The sequence below is a fragment of the Canis lupus genome, chromosome 7 (genome assembly GCF_003254725.2).
Source record: "Canis lupus dingo isolate Sandy chromosome 7, ASM325472v2, whole genome shotgun sequence".
Taxonomy (NCBI): Eukaryota; Metazoa; Chordata; class Mammalia; order Carnivora; family Canidae; genus Canis; species Canis lupus.
The window spans coordinates 67,257,436-67,278,406 of record NC_064249.1 but is presented as its reverse complement, the minus strand read 5'-3'; the positions used below and the strand labels follow the sequence as shown (position 1 = coordinate 67,278,406).

Sequence of the window (20,971 nt, the reverse complement as noted above, 5' to 3'; positions counted from 1 at the left end):
AAATATTGTGTAGTAATCAGAATAATAACAATAAAACCAGTAATTGGTTATCATCACCCTATGCAAAATTCATCAAAGTTGCATCCTCCATTCCTTACTGATGCATTCAGACCTTGTGCCTGGCCTTTGGCGCTCTCCATCACCTGCCCCACACTACCTACCTATCCAGTCTTGTCTTCATTCTCTTGCCACCTGGTTCCCCCCGGGGGCCTTTTCACTTCTGTCTCACAAGGCGCGGGAGTTTGATCCTGTTCTCCCTTGCCCCGTGCCTTCCCTTGTCCCTTTGCCCATCCAAGTGGCTTAGTCCCCTGCTTCCTCTTTGCTTCCTCTTTGCTCTTCTATGGTACTTGACTGACCACATAGCCACGCATGACCTTGCACTGTCATAGCAATTGTCCTCACTTGGTTCTTGCATGTTGGATTCTTCTCCCCACTCTGAGAAGTCTCTAGAGACAGATTGGTTTTCCACTTCTGCATCCCTCATATCAACAGGTAGTGTTGAGTTTCATAGTAGTCGCTCAATAAACACTTTGCAAAATACCATATGATAGTAGAAAGTGAAGGGGCACCTGGGTGGCTCAGTCAGTTAAGCGTCTGCCTTTTGGCTCAGGTGGTGAACCCAGAGCCAGAGTCCTGGGATGGAGCCCCACGTCCTACCCCACATCCTGCCTCTCAGCAGTGGGCTCCCTACTCAGCAGGGAGTCTGCTTCTCCCTCTGCCTCTGCCCCTCACCCTGCTCCTTTTCGCTCACTCTCTCAAATAAATAAAATCTGTTTTTTTAAAGGAAAGTTAAAAAAGAGAACAAAACCAAAAGTGTGCTACTTTGTCTTGAGGTTTTAATACTTTGTTTTCCCCCACTGACTTCCTCTGAACCAGTGCTATTATCCTTTCAGCCCTGCTACAGGCTGCAGCGGAGATAAGTCTAATTTTCAGTGAGGCTTTCTGAAGCCTTGGCTGCTTCCACTGGAGGCTGCTTGTGAATACAGCTCTGTGCAGAGACCTGGCAGAAGTAGCTTGGGCAAAAACTCCTGGATTAAAATCTTAGCTGATCATCAGAGGAGGCATAATTGCAAACTGAGAAGTCACTAAAAATGTACACATTGCCCTTGTTAAAAAAAAAAAAAAATGAATCCCTTAGGAAGACTTTCCCCTTTGTCCATTCAGAACTCCTCCATTTCCTTTGGGGTTACACCAAGGCTTCCTTCTGACTGGAGCTCTTCTTGTAGATCCCCTGTTGTGTTTTCTAATCGGATGTGATGTCCTGAGGTGCACCTTTGGATTTCTCACGTTTGCATGGTGGGGTGGGCACATTTTTCCTGCAGCACACAGACCCTGACTACTCGGCTGCCTACGTCGTCTTAGAGACCGATGCTGAAGATGGGCTCAAGGGGTATGGAATTACCTTCACTCTGGGAAAAGGCACAGAAGTTGGTGAGTTGAGCATCCTTGTAAGGTTCCAGAATGCTTAATTTTCACTTAGATTCCGTTGTGACCATACTTTTCTCTGTATTTACACTGCTCAGGGTGAGTAAGAACAATGTTTTGTGGTTATTTGTCTCACTGGAAGAAATGAAAAGGTGGCTGAACTCTGTCCGCATCCTTGCAGTGGTTAGACTGCAAGAGTATCTGGGAATCTGGGCCTGTTTCTCTGCCTGAGAGAGGCAGGCAGATGAGGGACATGACAGGAATAGATGGGCACATGTGTGGCAAGACTTATTGTGATGTGCACAGTGAGCTCTTCAAAGTACTTCACACCCAGCAGTTTCAGGTTCACTGCTCTTCTTGGCATAAGGGCCTCTGGCTGCCCAGTTTCAGAGCTGTCATCTGGGCAAAGCATGTTGTGCAGAAGGCACATTGAGCTGTGAGTGAAGCCCTCTTAGAGTTGGTGAGAGCTCAGTGGTGGTCTTGAAGCTCCTCATTTCTTAAAGATAAGGAACATGAGGCCCAGATAGCTGCTCAGCTAGCCACTGCCTGAAGTGCTTTCTTCCCATAATATTTAAACACAGATTATTTGTTTGATTTTTGTTTTGAAGTACATAGTCCATTCACAAGGTACAAAATCCAAGAAATACAAAGAGGTGACCTTTGCCAGATCAGTTTCAATGGATCATTAGGGTCTGAAGCCAAATGATGATAGTTGGAAGAAGGAAGGAAACAGATTACCTTTGGTAGTGATGCAGTACCTCTCCCATGGATATCTGCATTGTTGGCTCTCCCTTAGATGTAAAATATGAATCTTGCCCCACTGAAAGATTTTAATATTATCAAGGAGAGGAAAGGTGTGTGTATATATGTGTGTATAAGAACAAGGGAATGTTTCTTGAATTTTAAGTGGAGACCACCAGGATGGCCACGGTTCCATTCTTCACAGGGCTGGCTTTCAGTCGTGCTCTCAGCCAGTTCCATAGCAGACTTCTCCCAAGTGCTCCCATGTGTCAGGCACTGGAGAAATAATTTTAATAACAGAGACAGAAAGGAGACAGAGTCCCTCATATACAGAGAAGAAATGAATAAACTTCTCAGGGACACAGACATAAAAGAAACGATCATGCAGTGTGAGAAGGACAGTTTTTAAAAAGCTGGTACAAGTTACCCAGAGAGAGGGTTAGTTCCTTGTCCGGGAGGGTGTTGGGCAGCTTCAGAACGGAGGTGAGCCTTTGAGATTAGTCTTGAAGGGTAGCTAGGAATTTGCCCGGCAGCAGGCCGAGACTCAACAATGATTCCCTGTCCCCCTCTCCATTAAGTCAACCGTTTGCTGTTAATGTTTTCCCTAAGGCAGTGACCGCTGACCAGGATAGGTTTGTGTGTTAGCTTCTGCTGCAACTTTAATGGTCTCTGGTGTCAGCTGAGTGCCTTACGAAGCTGCCCTCTCCATATTGCAGACCATATTGGGCGGCCCCCAAAGGTCACGTAAACTCAGCAAGCTTACGAAATATGTTATGGGACTGGCCATCAGAACCACTCTGTTCATAGCCGAGACTTTGGACTTTGCTGACTCGGGCACACAGTGGAGGGACCCTGCATACCTGTCACTGAGACGGGAGACTGGGCTCCTCTCCCTGCTGGCTGAGCTCTGCGCTTTGGGGTCTTCGCTGACCTCTCCCTCCTCCGACCCCGTCCCCTCCCAGCTGTCCTGATGGACATCGTGGCCAGGAATTAGTGCATATCCAGCTCTCTGGGCCTTTAACACACAGCTCTTTTGCGGTGATGTCGTTGGCCTCCCCCTTTTGCAGACCACAAACTGATAGAACCCATTTTGACCTTGACCTTGCTACATATTTCAGGTGATTTACCACAGTCTCTCACCATCTGCATGTGTTACACGGCATTTGCACTCAAGTTGAAAAAAAATTCCCTTAGCTCATCACAGTTCTGTGCCTCCATCAAGCTTACTTACCTGTTTATTCTTTTATGATCGAAAAAAAGAAAAGTAAAAAAGACTGGTTTCCTCATTACTGTGAAGGCAGTTCTAGTATGTGTGAGTGAGAGGGAGGGAGGGTTACAGTTATTTTTTTAATGTATAGAATAAAACAATATAGTTTTTTTAAGATTTTATTTATTTATTCATGAGAAACAGAGAGAGACAGAGAGAGACAGAGGGAGAAGCAGGCTCCATGCAGGGAGCCCAACGTGAGACTCGATCCTGGGTCTCCAGGATCAGCCCCTGGGCTGAAGGCGGCGCTAGACTGCTGAGCCACCCAAGCTGCCCTGTTTTTTTGTTTTTTTGGTTTTTTTGCCCTGTTCTTCTAAAACAGAGGGAAAAAAGATGAAGAAAGAAGAATTTCTAAAGAGATTAAAAAAAAAAAAAAAGGCAGCTATAAGGGTTCACAGCAGCCCTTGGGCTCAGACCACCATGGTCATCCACAGGCTTTACTGACTCGTTCCTCCTGTGCCAGCGGGTCCCAAGGAGTTGGTCAGCAAGATACTGCCTTCAATGCCTAGTTTTTTCCAGATGAATTTCCCACCCATGGCAGCAAAGCACACCTGAAGTAGACTGTCCCGTCCATTGGATGACCACGACCAACCCAAATTTCTGTCGAATGCACCAAATTCTAGTTAACTTCTTGCAGTACCCTCCTTTTGAGCAAGTACCATCTGCATACTAGAGATGAATATATTAGTGCTGCATCTCTTAGAAGCTGTAAAAGAGGACATCATCCTCAATTTGTGTTAAATGCATTTGCATTTGTGGGGCCAACTGGAGGGGTGTTTCATCAGTGATTTCTAGCAGCCATCTCATCAATGAGATGGAGGTTTTATCTCGATAGTGGTGTAGCTCTCTGTGAGTGGCTGACAGACTCTTCAGAGGTCTTTAATCCAAGAGCACCAGCCATTTGGGCATGAGGAGGATTCTCTCCTCTCACAGTTCTAGGGAATGCATGTCTGAACTGGAATGATTCTATATCCCATTAACAAAAGCCCTAGAGGGGAATCCCTGGGTGGCTCAGTGGTTTGGCACCTGCCTTTGGCCCAGGGCGTGATCCTGGAGTCCCGGGATCAAATCCTCCTCTGGCTCCCAGCATGGAGCCTGCTTTTCCCTCTGCCTGTCTCTGCCTCTCTCTCTCTCTCTCTCTCTCTATGTCTATCATGAATAAATAAATAAATAAATCTTAAAAAAAAGAAAGAAAAAGAAAAAAACAAAAGCCCTAGAGAACACAGAATAGTTGGTCCAGCCCTAATGCTACTTTTGAGATCAAGTGTGCAATCATCTGAGTGCTGTTCCACATAGAGGCAAGACATGTCCTGAGAGCGTGTTTCTAATAGTTCGAAAGTCTTTTCCCTAGGATCCAGCAGATAGTTAAAATTGCACCTCTACATCTGTCCTATGAAATGATCTGAGTTATATTACAGAAATGGCAACACCAAGCAACAAGTTTATTCAAAAAATTTATAACAGATTAAATGCTTTGGGGCTAAGTAGATGACTTGATTCGATTATTTTGGCCATTTATGCATAGACTAAGTGTTTTCTAGAATGACTAAATGGTAGAAGGCTGTTTCCCATTCAATTTGCTACTTATTCTTCATCTAAAATAACACAATAAATCCTTTTTAAGTAAAATACCAAAAAAAAAAAAAAATCAGTTGTCATGCTGAACCAAATTAAATGTAACCTTCAAATTACTTCATAAAAACATAGTATATCATGTCAATAAGAAGAAATGTAATATTTAAGAAAAGTATTTTTATGTACTTTAACATTTTACATGTATTATGCTTATTGCAAATTCATCTTTAATAGTGTGTTATAGGGTAGCCCGGGTGGCTCAGCGGTTTAGTGTCGCCTTCGGCCCAGGGCCTGACCCTGGACACCCAGGATGGAGTCCCAAGTCAAGCTTCCTGCATGGAGCCTGTTTCTCCCTCTGCCTGTGTCTGCCTCTCTCTCTCTGTGTCTCTCATGAATAAATAAATAAAATCTTTTAAAAAATAGCGTATTATATTATGAATTCAAGATATTTTCTATACTTGACAATAATTAGAAGGTACTTCCTTTTTTGGTGGTAAGTCAGAATCTTTTTATTCCTTAGGAACAATGAACTAGCAAGGTTCGGTTTTGAAACTGACTGTACAGACACTTCACAAAGTGAACAAGAAAATAGATTGGGAATATGATTTAAACCTTAGTATCTATGGCTCTGTTTTTCACCTGGCAAACATACAAAATGTGTTAGCTCTACTCAGAAATGAAGCTCAGCACATGGATTAATAGCTCTTCTACATGTGATATTACTTATGACAAACACAGAAGATGTATTTGGGGCAGTTTTTATTTTTTTAATTTTTAGTTTTTAAAAGATTTTATTTATTTATTCATGAGAGACACACCCACAGAGAGAGAGAGAGAGGCAGAGACACAGGCAGAAGGAGAAGCAGGCTCCATACAAGGAGCCCAACGCAGGACTCAATCCCGGGACTCCAGGATCACACCCTGGGCTGAAGGTGGTGCTAAACCGCTAAACCACGGGGGTGCCCTGGGGCAGTTTCTAAAAACACGTACCTTTTGTGTTTAAAGTTTCTTTCATAAAATGCCCACATTAGTTTGTGGTGTTTTCATGTCTTAATTTGACTTCATACCAAAACATACACAAGAATCGAATCTTTATTTAATAGTTGTCTGTGCTGTGAATGCCCTCGCCCACCATGTGCTTAACAAGGACCTCAGCGACATTGTTGGCGACTTCAGAGGCTTCTACAGGCAGCTCACAAGTGATGGGCAGCTCAGATGGGTAAGGGGCCTATTTTATCAAATGCTTCTATAAGTAATGTTACTAAGATCTAAGATGTCCTTTGCACCAAATGTAAAAACAGAAACAGGCTTACAATTTTAAGGTAAACTATGGTATTGAGATAAATTAGGGCTTCAACCATTTAGACAGTGTTTTGAGCTAATTGATTCCTTTCTGTAAGACTTGAATCTGGACATATTTGGATCCTGAGAGCCTTACGGACCTCCTCTCCACTCTACTGCTTGAATGGAAGAAGTGTTCTAGACCCTCTAGAAGATAAAGTACTGATCGGGCATCCTTTCTAGAGGAGAGATAATGTGGATAGTCCTGGAGTTGGGGGAGGAAGTTATTAAATCCAGAAACATAAGAATAAAGTTAAGAAGATGGAGACCAGGGCACTTTTACATGTATAGGTCTATATTTTGAGCCCTAAGTTTAAGGCATGAAAAAAGTGAGGCTCTAGAGGAAAGGATTGTATCACAGTAAGCTCAGTCCAATACCTGGGACCTTGCCTTTGTCCCCTGACATCAGCTCTATCTTTTGCTACCTTTGCTCAGTCTCTTGTCCATGCATGGAGAGAGGCACAAGGGAAGACACTTGCCATATTGCCTTGGATTTTATTTTGAACTTTCTGCAAAGCAAGTTGAACTTGCTTATAAAGGCATTCCCTTGAAGAAGCTCCCACAGGCCAAATCTGGGACAATTCAAGAATCAACATAAATACGTTAGTAATGGCTTGTAACTCATTGAATAACATAAGAATCCATGAGTTCATTTAGGTCTTAAGCAACCAGGAAAAGCTTGTCCTTAGAATACAAACTTACTATAAAAGGAAGGATAATGTTAGACAATCACTGTATTGCAAATATTGTAGCCATAATTGATCAAGGCAAGAATCACCAGTGGATGCCCACATTTGGGGACAGTATTAATCTCCTTACATAGAAAGGGAAAATGGTAATCTCCAATAGAGCAGCCCAGTGGACACTGACTTATTTTAGTGCTGAAAGATAACAGCCCTAAAAAACAAAATATTATTGCCTACTGAGAATTTGTGCCAAAAAGTATGACCCGAATCCCAATCATGAAGGAACCCCAGATCAACCCAAATTGAGACACTGTTAAAAGTCAACCAGCCTGTGTGCTTTAAAAATGTCAACAGCATTTTTTAAAAAATAAAAATTGTTCCACATAAAAAGAGACTAAAGAGGACAACCGAACACAATATGTTAATAAAGTACATTATTGAGACATTTGGCAGAATTTGATTATGAACTGTCTTTTAAGCAACAGTATTCTATCATTGTTATCTTCCCCAGATTTGATCATTGTACTATTATGGTTATGTGAGAGGATGTTTTGGTTTTTAGGACCTACACCCAGAAGTATTTAGGGTCCAAAAGGCATGTATATCTGCAAATTAAATGGTTCAGTAAAATAAATTTTATTTTATATTATATATATTCTATTTATATATGTGTGTATGTATATGTATGTATATGTGTATATACATATGCACATATGGGGGGAATACACAAGAGCTTTTTTTTTTTTTTTTTTTATTTATTTATTTATGATAGTCACAGAGAGAGAGAGAGAGGCAGAGACAGAAGCAGGCTCCATGCACCGGGAGCCCGATGTGGGATTCGATCCCGGGTCTCCAGGATCGCGCCCTGGGCCAAAGGCAGGCGCCAAACCGCTGCGCCACCCAGGGATCCCCACAAGAGCTTTTTGTGCTGTTCTTGCAACTTTTCTATAGGTTAGAAACTATTAAAAAAAAAAAAAAAAAAAAAAGCTTAACCTCTACATGAGGTTTTATTGATGCCTTCTAATTCTTGAAATGTGTCCCTGGCTGGGAGACCTAAATACCTCTTTCATTTCTAAGAAGTTCTGGTGTGTTTTGCTTCCTAACCAGATCGGTCCTGAGAAAGGTGTTGTGCATCTGGCTACCGCAGCCATTCTCAACGCTGTGTGGGACCTGTGGGCCAAGCAGGAGGGAAAGGTAACTCATCAAAGGAGCACTTGTGGGGCTCTGTGGAATAATCCAACACGTGGCAGAGGGATAAACACTTCCTCTGTGAGCAGCCGTCTGAAGACAAAGGACATACACAGCAGGCCTCCAAAAGAAATATAGAGAAGTGTTTGATTCTTTTTCTCCTTGGCAGTAGTTAGGAAACTATAGGAGTAGGTTATATATAAAGGGCTAAGAAAGAAATGGGTTAGGAGGCAGCATTGGAGACCCTGGCATGCAGGTGGGCCAGGGGCAGGTGTTTGAAATAGGAGGTTGTATTTACTTTCAGGAAAAAAATGAGTACTTTACACACATTTTAAAATTCTTTTTTTTTTTTTTCCAAGCCTCTGTGGAAGTTGCTTGTTGACATGGTAAGTAAATTCTTTAACATTATAATGTTAAATAATTATAATAATGTTGTAAAGGAGATGGATTTCATAGATTACTTGCCTTTTGATAATCAGTAAATATATTCAGGATTGTCTTTAGATCACTGTCATGATAATCAAGCAAAAACCCAGTAAATTCTAATATTTGTTTTCTGATATTTGAAGTAACAGCTGACTGTGCTCACCACAGTGGTCCAAGGGAAGCAGAGTTTAGGTCCTGCCTCCTACTCTGTGGAGTTTTCACGCATAGTGCAAATTCCCTGAGCCTCTGTTTCCTGACTATGAAAAGGGGATAGTCATTACTTACTTCTCCGAGAACCTTAAAGAATTTGTTTGAAGACCGACTGATAAAAGTGCTTCCTGAAAAGCAAGAGGTTATTATTAACATGTAATAATATAACATAATGTAATTGTTATATTAAGATATCATCTGGTCACTTTGAATTTAAAAGAAAGTGACAGATCAGACTGTTGTAGTCTCCACTGTCTGATTCCGGAAGGGAAGGAGCCAAATGCTAAAGATATGCACCTCAATGTTTCCTTTATTCTTGGCATGTTTCTGGCCTGGTGGAGCACCTGGCATCTGAAGAGGAAAAAAGTCTAGGCAAGTTCAGACCTAGGCAGACCTGGCTTTGAATCTGGGCTCCACCACTTGCTGGCGGGTTGACCTTGGGTATGTCACTTAACTTCTTTGAGCATCAGCTGCCTCAGGGTGATGTCTTGTGTGGTTGCTAAAATTCTGGTAGTCAACAGATGAAGACCCTGTTATTATCTGGCATCCTACTAAGGAAACACAAAAGGCCACCATGGTCTTGCAGACTGTAGGTAGACAAACATCGCTTCTTCTCTCGGAGCAAGTAAAAACAGGAGGATGTCACAACATCTGACGTGGATGCAGGTGGCATGGGGGCCCCATCCAAAGGGGAAGGACGTGAGTTATCTTTAGGCTCAAGGTCAGCCTTTCAGAGGTGTGTAAGAGGCAGCTTCCAAAACTGAATGATTTGCGGGCCTCTAGAGAGATGCCTGTGCCTTCATTCTTTTGGATCCTATTTCGTTTCAGTAGGGGCCAGTTGTCTTGAAAGAGTTAGAATCTCAGCACTGAAAAAGCTTTCACAATTTTTAATAGACCAGTGGAGTATTACTGGTGACAGTAAAACCTGAGTGGGAGTGAAGCGACCGGTTGCTTCCCAACCATTAGGTTGGGATGAGGAGAGGTCTCAGCCAGAGGCCAGCTGAGGACGTCAGCCCTGCCAGCCTGGCCAGACCGATGGACGAGGGGCAAGAAGAGGTGGGGTGAGAACAGCCAGCCGTTGATGGGCCGGGGCCAGGCCGTGTGCTGAGCTGCTCATGTTGAATCCATTCTGTTCCTGTCGGTGAATTGTCCCAATGTAACAGAGGAAATGGCCCACAGTCAGGCTGCTAATAAGCGGTGGGCACGGGGTTGACCCTGGAGGGCCTGGCTCTGAGACCAGCCAGCCTTCTTGCCTCTCCTGCTGAGCTGCTCCCGGATCATGGTCAACCCCGGAGTGTGGAGCAGTGATGCACGGAGGGCCATGGGTGCCTGCCTCCTGCCGGGTCCGTCCTCCAGCAGTCAGCTTAGTTAGGGTGACCAGAGCCTAGGTGTCAGGAGAGGGAAGGGACGGGGCAGCGGGGGTGGGGGGGGTTACAGCACGAGGGCCTGAGGACGTCTTGGAAAGGTGGCACTGACCTTCTGAAGGGCTTTACACCAAGGAATGACAGAACCAAACAATTTAATGCAAATTGTGAAGGCCCTTTCCCAGAAAAGGTAAACCCATCCTTAAATCATAAGCTGCTTGTGAATTGTTCTGGGCCTTTCCCCTCTGCCATCGCGCTGCCAGGACCCCAGGACGCTGTTATCCTGCATCGATTTCAGATACATCACAGATGTCCTGACCGAGGAGGAAGCCTATGGTGAGTCATACTCAAATGATGGAACTGAAAGTTATCTGGTACACGCCAATGTACAAACAACATAGTAGCACACTTTGTTTTCTAAAAAAGTGATGACACTTCTTATTTTTTTCCAGAAATACTACAGAAAGGTCAGGTTGGCAAAAAAGAGAGAGGTGGGTGGTGAGGAAATTTCCTTCATTGTTTCTGCTCTCATTGTCCTTTTGAGCGTCTATGTCCACTTGGGGTTCGTTCACACTGTCTTCCCCAATGCCCCGGGCCCAGCAGCCAGGTCTTCTGACAAAGGGTTGCGTCTGGATGAAGAAGCTTCCCAGATGTGACAAAATAGGAAGACCTGGGCTAGTTTGACATCCTTGGTATTTGCATGGTCGTGAATGTGGCCAGAGGCTGGGCTTGGGGCTGGGTACCCTGGAAAGGTGGGACCAGAAGGAGGCTGGATTCTCTGGGGGCAGCAGCTTACCTAAAGGCAGTTGTGATTCTGAAGGTCCCTGGAAAGCACACAATGTTGACAAGCACTGTGTTCCCACAGAAGGGCAAATGCTGATGCACGGCTACCCTGCCTACACCACATCGTGTGCCTGGCTGGGGTACTCGGATGACACGCTGAAGCAGGTGGGCATTCAAACCTGGTTTTGGAGACAAAGATATTCCTGACTTTCTGAAATTTTCTTGTTAGCCTTTGTAAATCATTATGGATCCAAGGCCTTATTCCAAAAGTACTTATACTGGAGCAAAGTAAAGCCATTCACATTGCAGGTATGGGACTCTGTGACCTAGTAGGTCCCACCTCGGGTTCTGGAAGGTGACAGCCTGGGATTTGATTTCCAGGCAGAGGCAGCAGTGTAACATTGGGCAGTGTTCATTGAGCCATGCTGAGCCTCGGTCTCCTCACTGAAATGGGGAAATAATACGTATCTTGTGGGTGGTTTGGGGGATTCAGAATAATGCTGTGAGTTTTGTGATACTCGCAGCCCAGTGGCTGGCACACACACTGCGGTCAGCGTGTGATTGATTTATGACTCTTTCCCATCATGCTGTACTCACAGCTGAGAGAAAGACTGGTTTCTGTTTGTTTCTCTTACATCCAGTAAGTTCTATGGATGCTGCAGAATATCCTAGCTTTAAGGAAGGGGATATAAATGCTCCATTTCTCTTCTATTAAATTAAATTAAAGAAATTAATTTTAATTAAACAATTAAAGAAATTGTTCCCATAGAGATGAGGAAAGAATGTCATCCTACAAGTACAAAGAGTTATGCTCCGTTGGCTAAGCTATTTGGGTTCTTAATTCACCAATGCCTGGTTGCTCATCTGGTTCATGCTGCAGCCATAGTGTTCGTGAAACCAGATCAGAGACAAGTGGGGTACTCATTAGACCCAAGAGAGTTGGGGCACCCAGGTGGCTCAGTGGCTGAGTGTCTGCCTTTGGCTCAGGTCATGATCCCAGGGTCCTGGGATGGAGTCCCACATCGGGCTCCCAGCAGGGAGCCTCCTCCCTCTGCCTATGTCTCTGCCTATCTCTGTGTCGCTCATGAATAAATAAATAAAATCATAAAAAAAAAAAAAAAACAAGACCAAAGAGAGCTTTCTGGTGTGTGATGGTGGCTCTGCTCCTTTCCCCACAGCTCTGCACAGAGGCACTGAAGGCCGGCTGGACCAGGTAACTTGTTTGTGTGATGATGCATTTCACTCTCCCATCGACCACATGACAGGCTAGCAGTGGAGAGGAGCCAGGAACAAAAGGCAGCAAGGAGGCCAGGGATTCATCCAGGAACAGGCTGACACGTAGGGACACATGGCAGAGGTTTCAGCGTAGGCCAGTCTCTTTCTCCAAAGATGAGATGTGAATCCTATTTAGAATCCTAGAACATCAGATCTGAAACAGACCTTGAAGATTGTCACTTTCAAGCATCAGTCTAGCATAGAAATCCATTCTTTACTGTCAGTAATAAGCATTGGTTCAGCTTCCACTTGAAAATCTGCAGAGGCAGCAAGCCTAACTTGTAAGGTGCTTTTGCATCATCTGAGGGCTCCGTGCATTAGAAAGAGCACAGTGGGGCAGCCCGGGTGGCTCAGCGGTTTAGCGCCGCCTTCAGCCCAGGGCCTGGTCCTAGAGACCCCAGATTGAGTCCCACATCAGGCTACCTGCGTGGAGCCTGCTTCTCCCTCTGCCTGTGTCTCTGCCTCTCTCTCTGTGTCTCTCATGAATAAATAAATTTTAAAAAAATCTTGAAAGAAAGAAAGAAAGAAAGAAGAAAGAAAGAAAGAAAGAAAGAAAGAAAGAAAGAAAGAAAGAAGAGAAAGAAAAAGAAAGAAGAAAGAAAGAAAGAAGAAAGAAAGAAAGAAAGAAAGAAAGAAAGAAAGAAAGAAAGAAAGAAAGAAAGAAAGAAGAAAGAAAAAACACAGTGTGTTAAAACCTTTCCCTTCCATAGAACTTCCAGTCACTGGTTCCAGTTTTCTGTGGAGTCTCCAGGTGCCTCCTCTTCTCCTCGAGTGGCTGTCCTCCCCATGCTGTTCTCTCTAGACCAACTGTTGGCTCTTCTCTCCTGTCTCTCTCCTGTGTGAATATGGACCCCTGGACATCCAAGGGTCTTCCTCTAGATAAATGGTGATTGTCATTGGCCCCCAAACCTACCACAGTGCAGGACACAGAGGGACCATCATCTCGTGATGTGGTGGTCCCCATGAGCCTCTTGGTGTCAAATCATTTTAAGTGCAGTATGAGTTGTATAAGGAGAAGCCTGTGTGGATGAGCCCATGGTGTGGCACCTGTCAGTGTAAAGTGGTAACATCTGCCTTTATTTCCAGAAGTAAACAAAATTAATTATTTTGGAGGGCTTTCAATATTTTCCCCTGAGTTTTTTTTTCTTGGAGTCTTGTTTTTGAGTAAAGAGAAAAATCTTAACATAAATGTTGGATGGAATTGCAGCTCTAAATAGTTCAGAGTGCTATAGTTTTATTTCATGGAAGAATAAATCCCTCTCAGTGGCATAAATTAAAAAAACAAAAAAGTCTATGTCCTGCCTGTGGTAGTTCACCGGGCTCTCTGCAGGACCCTCGGCCTGGCCTCCAACCTCCTGCTGCCGCTTCAAGTGTGGCCTGTGAAACAGGAGCATCAGCATTTCCTGGGAGCTGATCAGAAATGCACACCCTGCAGCCTCTTCTCAGACCTGCTGCTCAGGAATTTGCATTTTTAACAAGATCCCATGTTAAAGGGTGTTTTGTGTGGATGTTCAAGTTTGGGAGGCACTGAATTCTTGTTGACTTCTCCACTAAATAAAGAGCTGGGGAGCGAGAATTTGAAGAGGGCAACATGAAGCAGTGGAAAGAGGCTTGGGATGTGATGGATTTGGAATCAGCCTCTTGGCTTTTCCCTTCTTCCCCTGCAAGTAGTTGCTGTATGATCATGGGCAACGTGCTCAACCTCTGCAAACCTCGTTTTCTTTCTCCATAAAATGGGAATAACGCTAACTCATGATTCTCCTCAAAGTTGCGATATCTGGGATTTATAACAGGTGCTCAGTCAGAGTCTGTCCCTTCCTGCTCTCCATGTGCCCAGGAAAGGTGGGAACAGCTGTTGCCGGTGAGTCACAGAAGGCTGAGGAGTGAGGGTGGAGGCCTCCTGGCACAGAAGCCGGGCATCTGGAAACCGAAGCTCCCATGTGGGAGGGACGCGGCGTGTTTAGTGCGTTAGCGCTGAGTGGGGGAGAGAAGCAGCAGATGCCAGAGTGTGTGCAATGAGCACGGTTTCTGGGGGCATCGAGAAAGCAATCCCTGAGTGAGGGACAGGAGGCTGGCCTCCCCTGCGGTGGAGCCACGCTCTCTCCTGACGACGGACCCGAGGCCTGAGGTCCTAGGGAGCAGAGGCCCGGCTCTGGAGAGTATTTGGGCATCAAAACAGATGAAGGGGGCTCCCTGTAAGTGGCCAGCTCTGATGAGGCACAGGAGGCCTCTGCGGGTCTCATTCTGGGACCAGGTCACGCGAGTGCCCAGCCTCCGGCCCTGGCCGCACCGAGGCCCACCTCTCGCTGGGTGGAGGAAGGAGGGAGCCCCGCCGGGAGCTGCGCGGGTGGAGGGAGGGGGTTCATCGGACTCTTGACCTTCAGCAGGTGGTGGCGCCCGGGGCTCAGGGTCGGCGGCCGCCTTCAGCCCGGGGCGTGATCCTGGGGCCCGGACTCGGGGCCCACATCCGGCTCCCCGCGTGGGGCCTGCGTCTCCCTCTGCCTGTGTCTCTGCCTCTCTCTGTGTCTCTCATGGATAAATAAATAAAATCTTAAAAAAAAGAGAAAAACAGACATTCAGGATGTGACGGGCCGGCTCCTCTGCCCGGCCTCCCTCTTCGCCTTAGCTCTGGACGTGGCTTCTTGTTCCTCACCGCTGGGCCGCCCGCAGCAAAAACTCAGTGTGGGTAGAGATCTGGCTGCTCTCCTGGTCCCTCGACTTCGGGTCAGCGGTGATTTAGCCTTGTTGCCCCCGTGCAGCAACAGGGTCATTTTCCAGTGGCTTGTCTGAGACCAGTGGGAGGAGGGCAAGAGGTTATTAGAAGACATGACCTTGGGCAGCCCGGGTGGCTCAGTGGTTTAGCGCCTGCCTTTGGCCCAGGGCGTGATCCTGGGGTCCTGGGATCGAGTCCCATATCCAGCTCCCTGCATGGAGCCTGCTTCTCCCTGTCTGTGCCTCCCTCGCTCGCTCTCTCTGTCTCTCATAAATAAATAATAAAATCTTTAAAAAAAAAAAAAAAAAAAGACATGACCTGTGAGTTACCAGCAGAGGCAGCCGCTTCTGCAGAGAACCCGCATGTCTTTGCCACATCAGGGGACAGACCCTACTACCAAACCACATTTATTTTCTAGGTTTAAGGTAAAAGTGGGTGCTGATCTCCAGGATGACGTCCGTAGGTGCCGCCTCATCCGGAACATGATTGGACCTGAAAAGACGTTGGTAAATGTCCTCCCCTCCCATGGAGAAAGAGCAGCTTCACATGAAGCCTGTGTCCTGGGCCAGAATAGAGCTTATTTCAAGCAAGGAGTAAAGCACATTGGGAATTTTAAGCTGAATGTGAGAGGAAGCATATCTTTGTGGTCTTGCAGTGGGCCAGCTCTTTAAACAACAACAACAAAAAGCAACTGAGGGAGCTGATAGTTTTAAATTTTTCCATTCTGCAGAACTTAAGTAAGATCTGGGTTAGGGTCTGTTCCTTCTTGCTAGCACAGATACACCTGAGCAAACAGGACCCCCCTTGGTGTCCTGGTATGTCATTATTTAATTTCCCTTAACAAATATGTCCTGCCTGGTTCATCACGTAGGCTGCTCTCGGGGAGCCAAGGTTGAAGAAATGCCAAACTTTTGCTGAGATAAATGTAAGGATCACACATTCCTGAGTACATATTTTTATAAGATGTTTCTTATTCCATGCAAAATATTTTTATGAAGTTACAATGAAATGTTTTTGTGAAGTTTTTGGAGGTGTATTTCATAAGTTAACAAAAATAAAAGTTAAGTCATTGAGTTAGGATCAGAACTGCTACTATTTATACACGAGTTACTGCAACTTTTGTCTTATGGGGCCATCGTTATCCAAATAATTTGTGATACAGATTGATTCTAGATATATTGTCCTCTGGTCCTCATAATGTCCCCTGAGGGACCTCACACCACCATGTCCATCTCCATATCTGTCTTCTGTAAGCATGATAATGTCAGGGATGAAGAGGCCCTTTCTTAGCGTCTACACACCCAGCACCTGGCTTCCAGGGAGCCGGGACCTAGGAGTTCAAAGGTCATTTACGTGACTTACTGTTCTTGACCAATTCCTTAACTGCTCTCCATGTCAATTTTCTTTTCTGTAAACTGAGTTAATATGAACTGCTTCATAGAGTTGTTGTAAACACTAAAGGGGGCAAAATCCATAAAATGGCCAGTTAAGTAGGTGCTTCATTAATAGTAGAGTTTGGGTTATTTATTATTGTGCCAAACTCATAGTTAGCAGTAGTCGATAAATGACCAGTGATCAAATTCAGAATTGGTGATGCATAATTCAGAATGTGATAAAATAGTTTCCAGAATAATGAATACTGCAAGACAAATGTAATTGGGCGCCACCTAAGTGAAGATTGGGCCAGAGCTCCAGGGCCATTGAGCACTTCTGGGTCTAGCCCAGGGCTCTTTAGGACATCACAGTAGCTCTGTGAGTGACTTGCACCTACTCCAAGAGCCACAGTTCCAGTCTTGGTGGCTGCTCTTTGGCCACCTTTGTGCTCGCTGCATGCTGGTCCTCCATGGAGGAAATGTCAGGCTCCCTCCAGAAGTCTTATCAGTAGTCAGTGGCACCAAGTGACGGCATTTCCTCGCTTAGAGCCATAGTCACAAGTCAGCACCAGGCAGACCGCACAGTGAAGGGTCTCTCTCGGTCTTCTTGCAGATGATGGATGCCAACCAGCGCTGGGATGTGCCCGAGGCAGTAAAGTGGATGTCAAAGCTGGCTGAGTTCAAGCCACTGTGGATTGAGGAGCCCACCTCCCCGGATGACATTCTGGGACATGCCACCATTTCCAAGGTAGAAAAACTGCTCTTGCCCCTGACACTACTGAGATAGATAGGTAGATAATTTTTGTTGTTGGTAGTTGGTTTTCTGAAGTGGCCATGACAGATCCTAAAATTCTTTTGCTTATTTCTTTTAACATTTCTATTTATTTTAGAGATAGTATATTGCTAAGAGTTGAAAGGCTGCCAGCAATCCAAAGATTAATAGACATGGCTCCATACTTTGTAACTATAGAAATCGGACTGATATTAAAATATTTTATTCACCCAGAATGAAAAGTGTAGATTCCTCTGGTTGACCCAAAAGACGAGATTTGCTTAGCTAAGGCCAAGGTCAGGCTGTCCCAAGAGAAGGCTGCCTAGAGCCCTCACACCGGGGCACTTCCCGCACAGATCACAGATCCACCCAGGTTCCCTACCTGTCGGGTTTAGGGAGCCCCGGATACATCAGAATATCTGAGGAACATCCTTTCTCAGGAAGCGTCTCCCTTTAGCCAGGTATCTGGCGCTGATGTATATAAAGCCAGAATGCCAGGTAATAAATTTATAAAGAGAACTCCCAACTTCTGGGAGCACTAGATTTTTGTATCCTCTGACCAGAGCAAGATCCCTGAGGAGCCACATTAAACCAAAGGCTTTTGGATAAGCGAGAAATCAGGGCAGGTTGTTGATGTGAATATGCGACCGTGTTGTCCAAGGAGGCCCCAAGCATCCATCCACAGAGCGCGGATGTGCCTGCCCCTGGCACTGGGCGTGCTGAGTCTTAAGCCTCACCCCTCCCCGGGGAAGCACATACCCCTACGTAGCTTTGCTGGCCTTATAGTCCACTCCTGCCTGCCTGGGAGCAGACGATCCCCCTGAGCTGACTCTGCATTGCTATATTCTCCCCTACTCTGAAAATGATCACTCTGAGGACAGTCAGTTCCAAGTTCTGGGAGGGACACCTTGGTGTGCCCTGTGTGAAGCTGTGGGTCCTACTGGGGCCATCCTGCTCCATTCCTCTCAGTCCATGAACATAGGAGCTCCTGATGTCGGGCCCTGCGCAGAAGCCTGTGTTCGAGGGATGCCCTCCGTTCCTCCCACTTACAGCCTCCCTGCAAAGAAAGGAAGACACGTGAATCCTAGATAGGTGGCATTGCTGGCTGGGGCCCTGAGTCCTGAGAGAGTAGAAGGAAGGTTACTGAAGGGAGACACAGGTGTGGGCCAGGACGGTGGAGCGCCCTCGGGAGGTAAGGCAACAGCTGGTCCTGAGCAGAGTTGCACCAAGGTCGGGGTGACTGTTGGCTTAAACAGACCTGAAAGCTTCTGAGGAGTCATTCTGAAATGAGAATCTGGTGAGAGGCCATAGTTTGATGAAGACTTTCACCTTGGGGTTCTTCTGGGTCGCCATGCCCTAGTGCTGCCGCTTGCCCACACAGCAAGGACCTGCACCTGCCCTCCACCCCCACCTGACGAGTCTCCTTGGAAGCTTGTCCAGGCTTCAGCCCTCTGAGGTTTTGTGCCCGTGGAGACGGCCATCCACTCATTGCATGAAGTGGGCGGGGGAGGGGGAAGCTGCAGAGACAGCAGGCACAGGCGGGGCCGTGGGGATACCCAGCACAGTTGAGGTACACGTGGGGGGTTGTGGGAAGCACGGGTCCCTGGGTCTGACGATGAGTCCATCTGTGCAGAAGACGCAGCCCAACACTGTGAGCCACTGTACTGTTCGGAAGGAGAGGATGTGATTAAAGATTTGACTGGAAAAAACATGCTGGATGGATTGCGATGGAGAACAGGGGAGTGTGGTACGGGCAGAAAGCAGAGCTAGGCTTTCCCAGTGATCTCGGAGAGTGGGCAGTGAGGGAGAGGGCAGCCCGACGATAGAAGGTTCAGGAAATATTTATTTTTTATTTCTTTTAAATATTTTATTTATTTATTCATGAGAGACACACACAGAGAGAGAGGCAGAGACACAGGCAGAGGGAGAAGCAGGCTCCATGCAGGGAGCCCGACATGGGACTCGATCCCGGGCCTCCAGGATCACACTCTGGGCTGAAGGCGGCGCTAAACCGCTGGGCCACCCAGGGCTGCCCTCAGGAAATATTTAAAAGGAAGAAATAAAAGTTGATATCTATTTAGTGTCAGAAACATATGCTCTAAAATGGTAGAGTGAGTAAGGCAAATGGCTGGTATTCCCCACTCTGTTTTTTGAGATAGAGAACTCACTTAAATTAGAGGTTTCTAAGAAGCATATACCAGGAAGCTAAAAGGTGCCCCAGGGACCATCCACTTTAACTCCTGACCTGGGGACAAGGAGGCCAAAGCTCTGGGTGATCCATGACTCACCTCCGTCCACACATAGAGGCAGGACAGGTAGCAGGGGCGGGGACACCTGGCTCCCAAATGAAAGGTTTTTCTAGAGGGAAGTTTTCCTATCTAGTGGTTCAGATGCTTCCCCTGGCGATGGCGTTGGCCTGGGTTCTATCCCCAGTTCTACACCTTTGTAGCTTTGTACCCTTTGTAGCTCTGCTTACTTGCCCTGTGAAATGGGGACGATGGTGACCCCTATCCCCATGGGCTGTGACGGGGAGTCATTCAGTCAGGGTTTCAAACCCCAGCAGACAGGCAGTAAGAGCTCAGATGGTGTTAGCTGTTGGTGCCATTGTTATTACTCCCTAAACATGGGGAGATAAGCTGGGCAGAAACCGAAGGTGCTTGAGGAAGGGGCCTGTGGCATCCCCAGTGGGGCCGGGAAGGGAAGAGCCCCAGCCTGGGTGGAGGGGGTGAGGTGGGAAAACAGAGAGAACTGTGCTGTGTCAGGTAGACTCCAGCATTCTCCAGGTGAGGATTTCACCTGTAGGAGTGAACTCAGCCGGATCTGTAAAGTGAATCTAAGGCCACTCACTGAGCTTGAAGGGAGATTGTTCTAGAAGGACCACCGAAGGGGGGCGGTGGGGAGAATCTGCAGAAGGACGGCCAGGAAGGAGCTAATGGCAGCGCCTGGACAGGCCCTGGCCTTCTCACGGGCAGACACACCCAGCCCCTTGCCGACCTTCTGTCATTCCTTACACGCCCCACAGCCCCGCAGCAGGGACGTTTCCTTCTTCAGCTCTCAGTAGTTAAGCAACTGTAAATATTTTTAAACATTGAGAGCTTCAGTTCAAAGACTTAGGAAAATAACACCAGGTTGCCTTATATTTTATAGGCATTGGCCCCGTTAGGAATTGGTGTTGCCACAGGAGAACAGGTAAGTGCCATCTCCTTGGGGTCCGTGCACGTGGCCACCCACTGAGGACACCAGTGTACATTAAGCCCTGTCACTGGGGCTACTTTGGGTTGGGAAGTTTTCATCTCCAAACTTGGGATGTTTTACCGCACATCATTAGAGCCTGGAGTCAGATACAGTCAAAAGTTTATATTTTTTTGCTACGATTTATATGATGTAAGGCCATTAATCTTTGTCAAGGTATCTAATTAAAATTTACAAGGCAGCAATTTAAAGCTGCTTCTGCAGGGGCGCCTGGGTGGTTGGGCTGGTTGAGTGTCTGACTTCGGCTCAGGTCATGATCTCAGGGTCCCTGGATCGAGCCCCACATTGGGCTTTGCGCTCAGCAGGGAGTCTGCTTGAAGATTCTCTCCCTCTGCCTCTCCCCCTGCATTCTCTCTCTCTCTCTCTCAAATAAATAATCTTTAATAAATAAAGTTGCTCCTGCAAGGGCATAAGATGCACTGAATGGTTTTAGGAAAGCCAGCTTCCAAATTGAATAAACATTACTGCGTTCACTCTTGGTGCTTATAAACGAAGCCCCAACACCTGCCAAAACCTGCGGCAGTCCACCCACGAGCAGAGCAGTGTGAAGGAACAGATTCTCGGTTCTCCCAGCAAAAGG

The 20,971-nt window shown here is 46.3% G+C and overlaps 1 protein-coding gene across 2 annotated transcripts in view; it reads left to right on the top strand.

The window, feature by feature from the left end:
• The window catches only part of ENOSF1 (enolase superfamily member 1), a 30,115-nt gene that overhangs the window by 3,706 nt on the left and 5,438 nt on the right, over positions 1–20,971 (top strand). Inside the window, exons 2-12 of one of the 2 annotated variants that reach the window (XM_025429370.3) lie at positions 1,323–1,431; positions 6,112–6,227; positions 8,143–8,229; positions 8,583–8,609; positions 10,487–10,559; positions 10,676–10,714; positions 11,089–11,171; positions 12,185–12,219; positions 15,413–15,500; positions 16,981–17,115; positions 20,287–20,328. In XM_025429370.3, coding sequence (XP_025285155.1) covers positions 1,323–1,431; positions 6,112–6,227; positions 8,143–8,229; positions 8,583–8,609; positions 10,487–10,559; positions 10,676–10,714; positions 11,089–11,171; positions 12,185–12,219; positions 15,413–15,500; positions 16,981–17,115; positions 20,287–20,328 — 834 coding nt within the window. Of the gene's footprint in view, positions 1–1,322; positions 1,432–6,111; positions 6,228–8,142; positions 8,230–8,582; positions 8,610–10,486; positions 10,560–10,675; positions 10,715–11,088; positions 11,172–12,184; positions 12,220–15,412; positions 15,501–16,980; positions 17,116–20,286; positions 20,329–20,971 lie in introns of those variants that run through there. The other variant, XM_025429371.3, reaches the window with a different exon arrangement.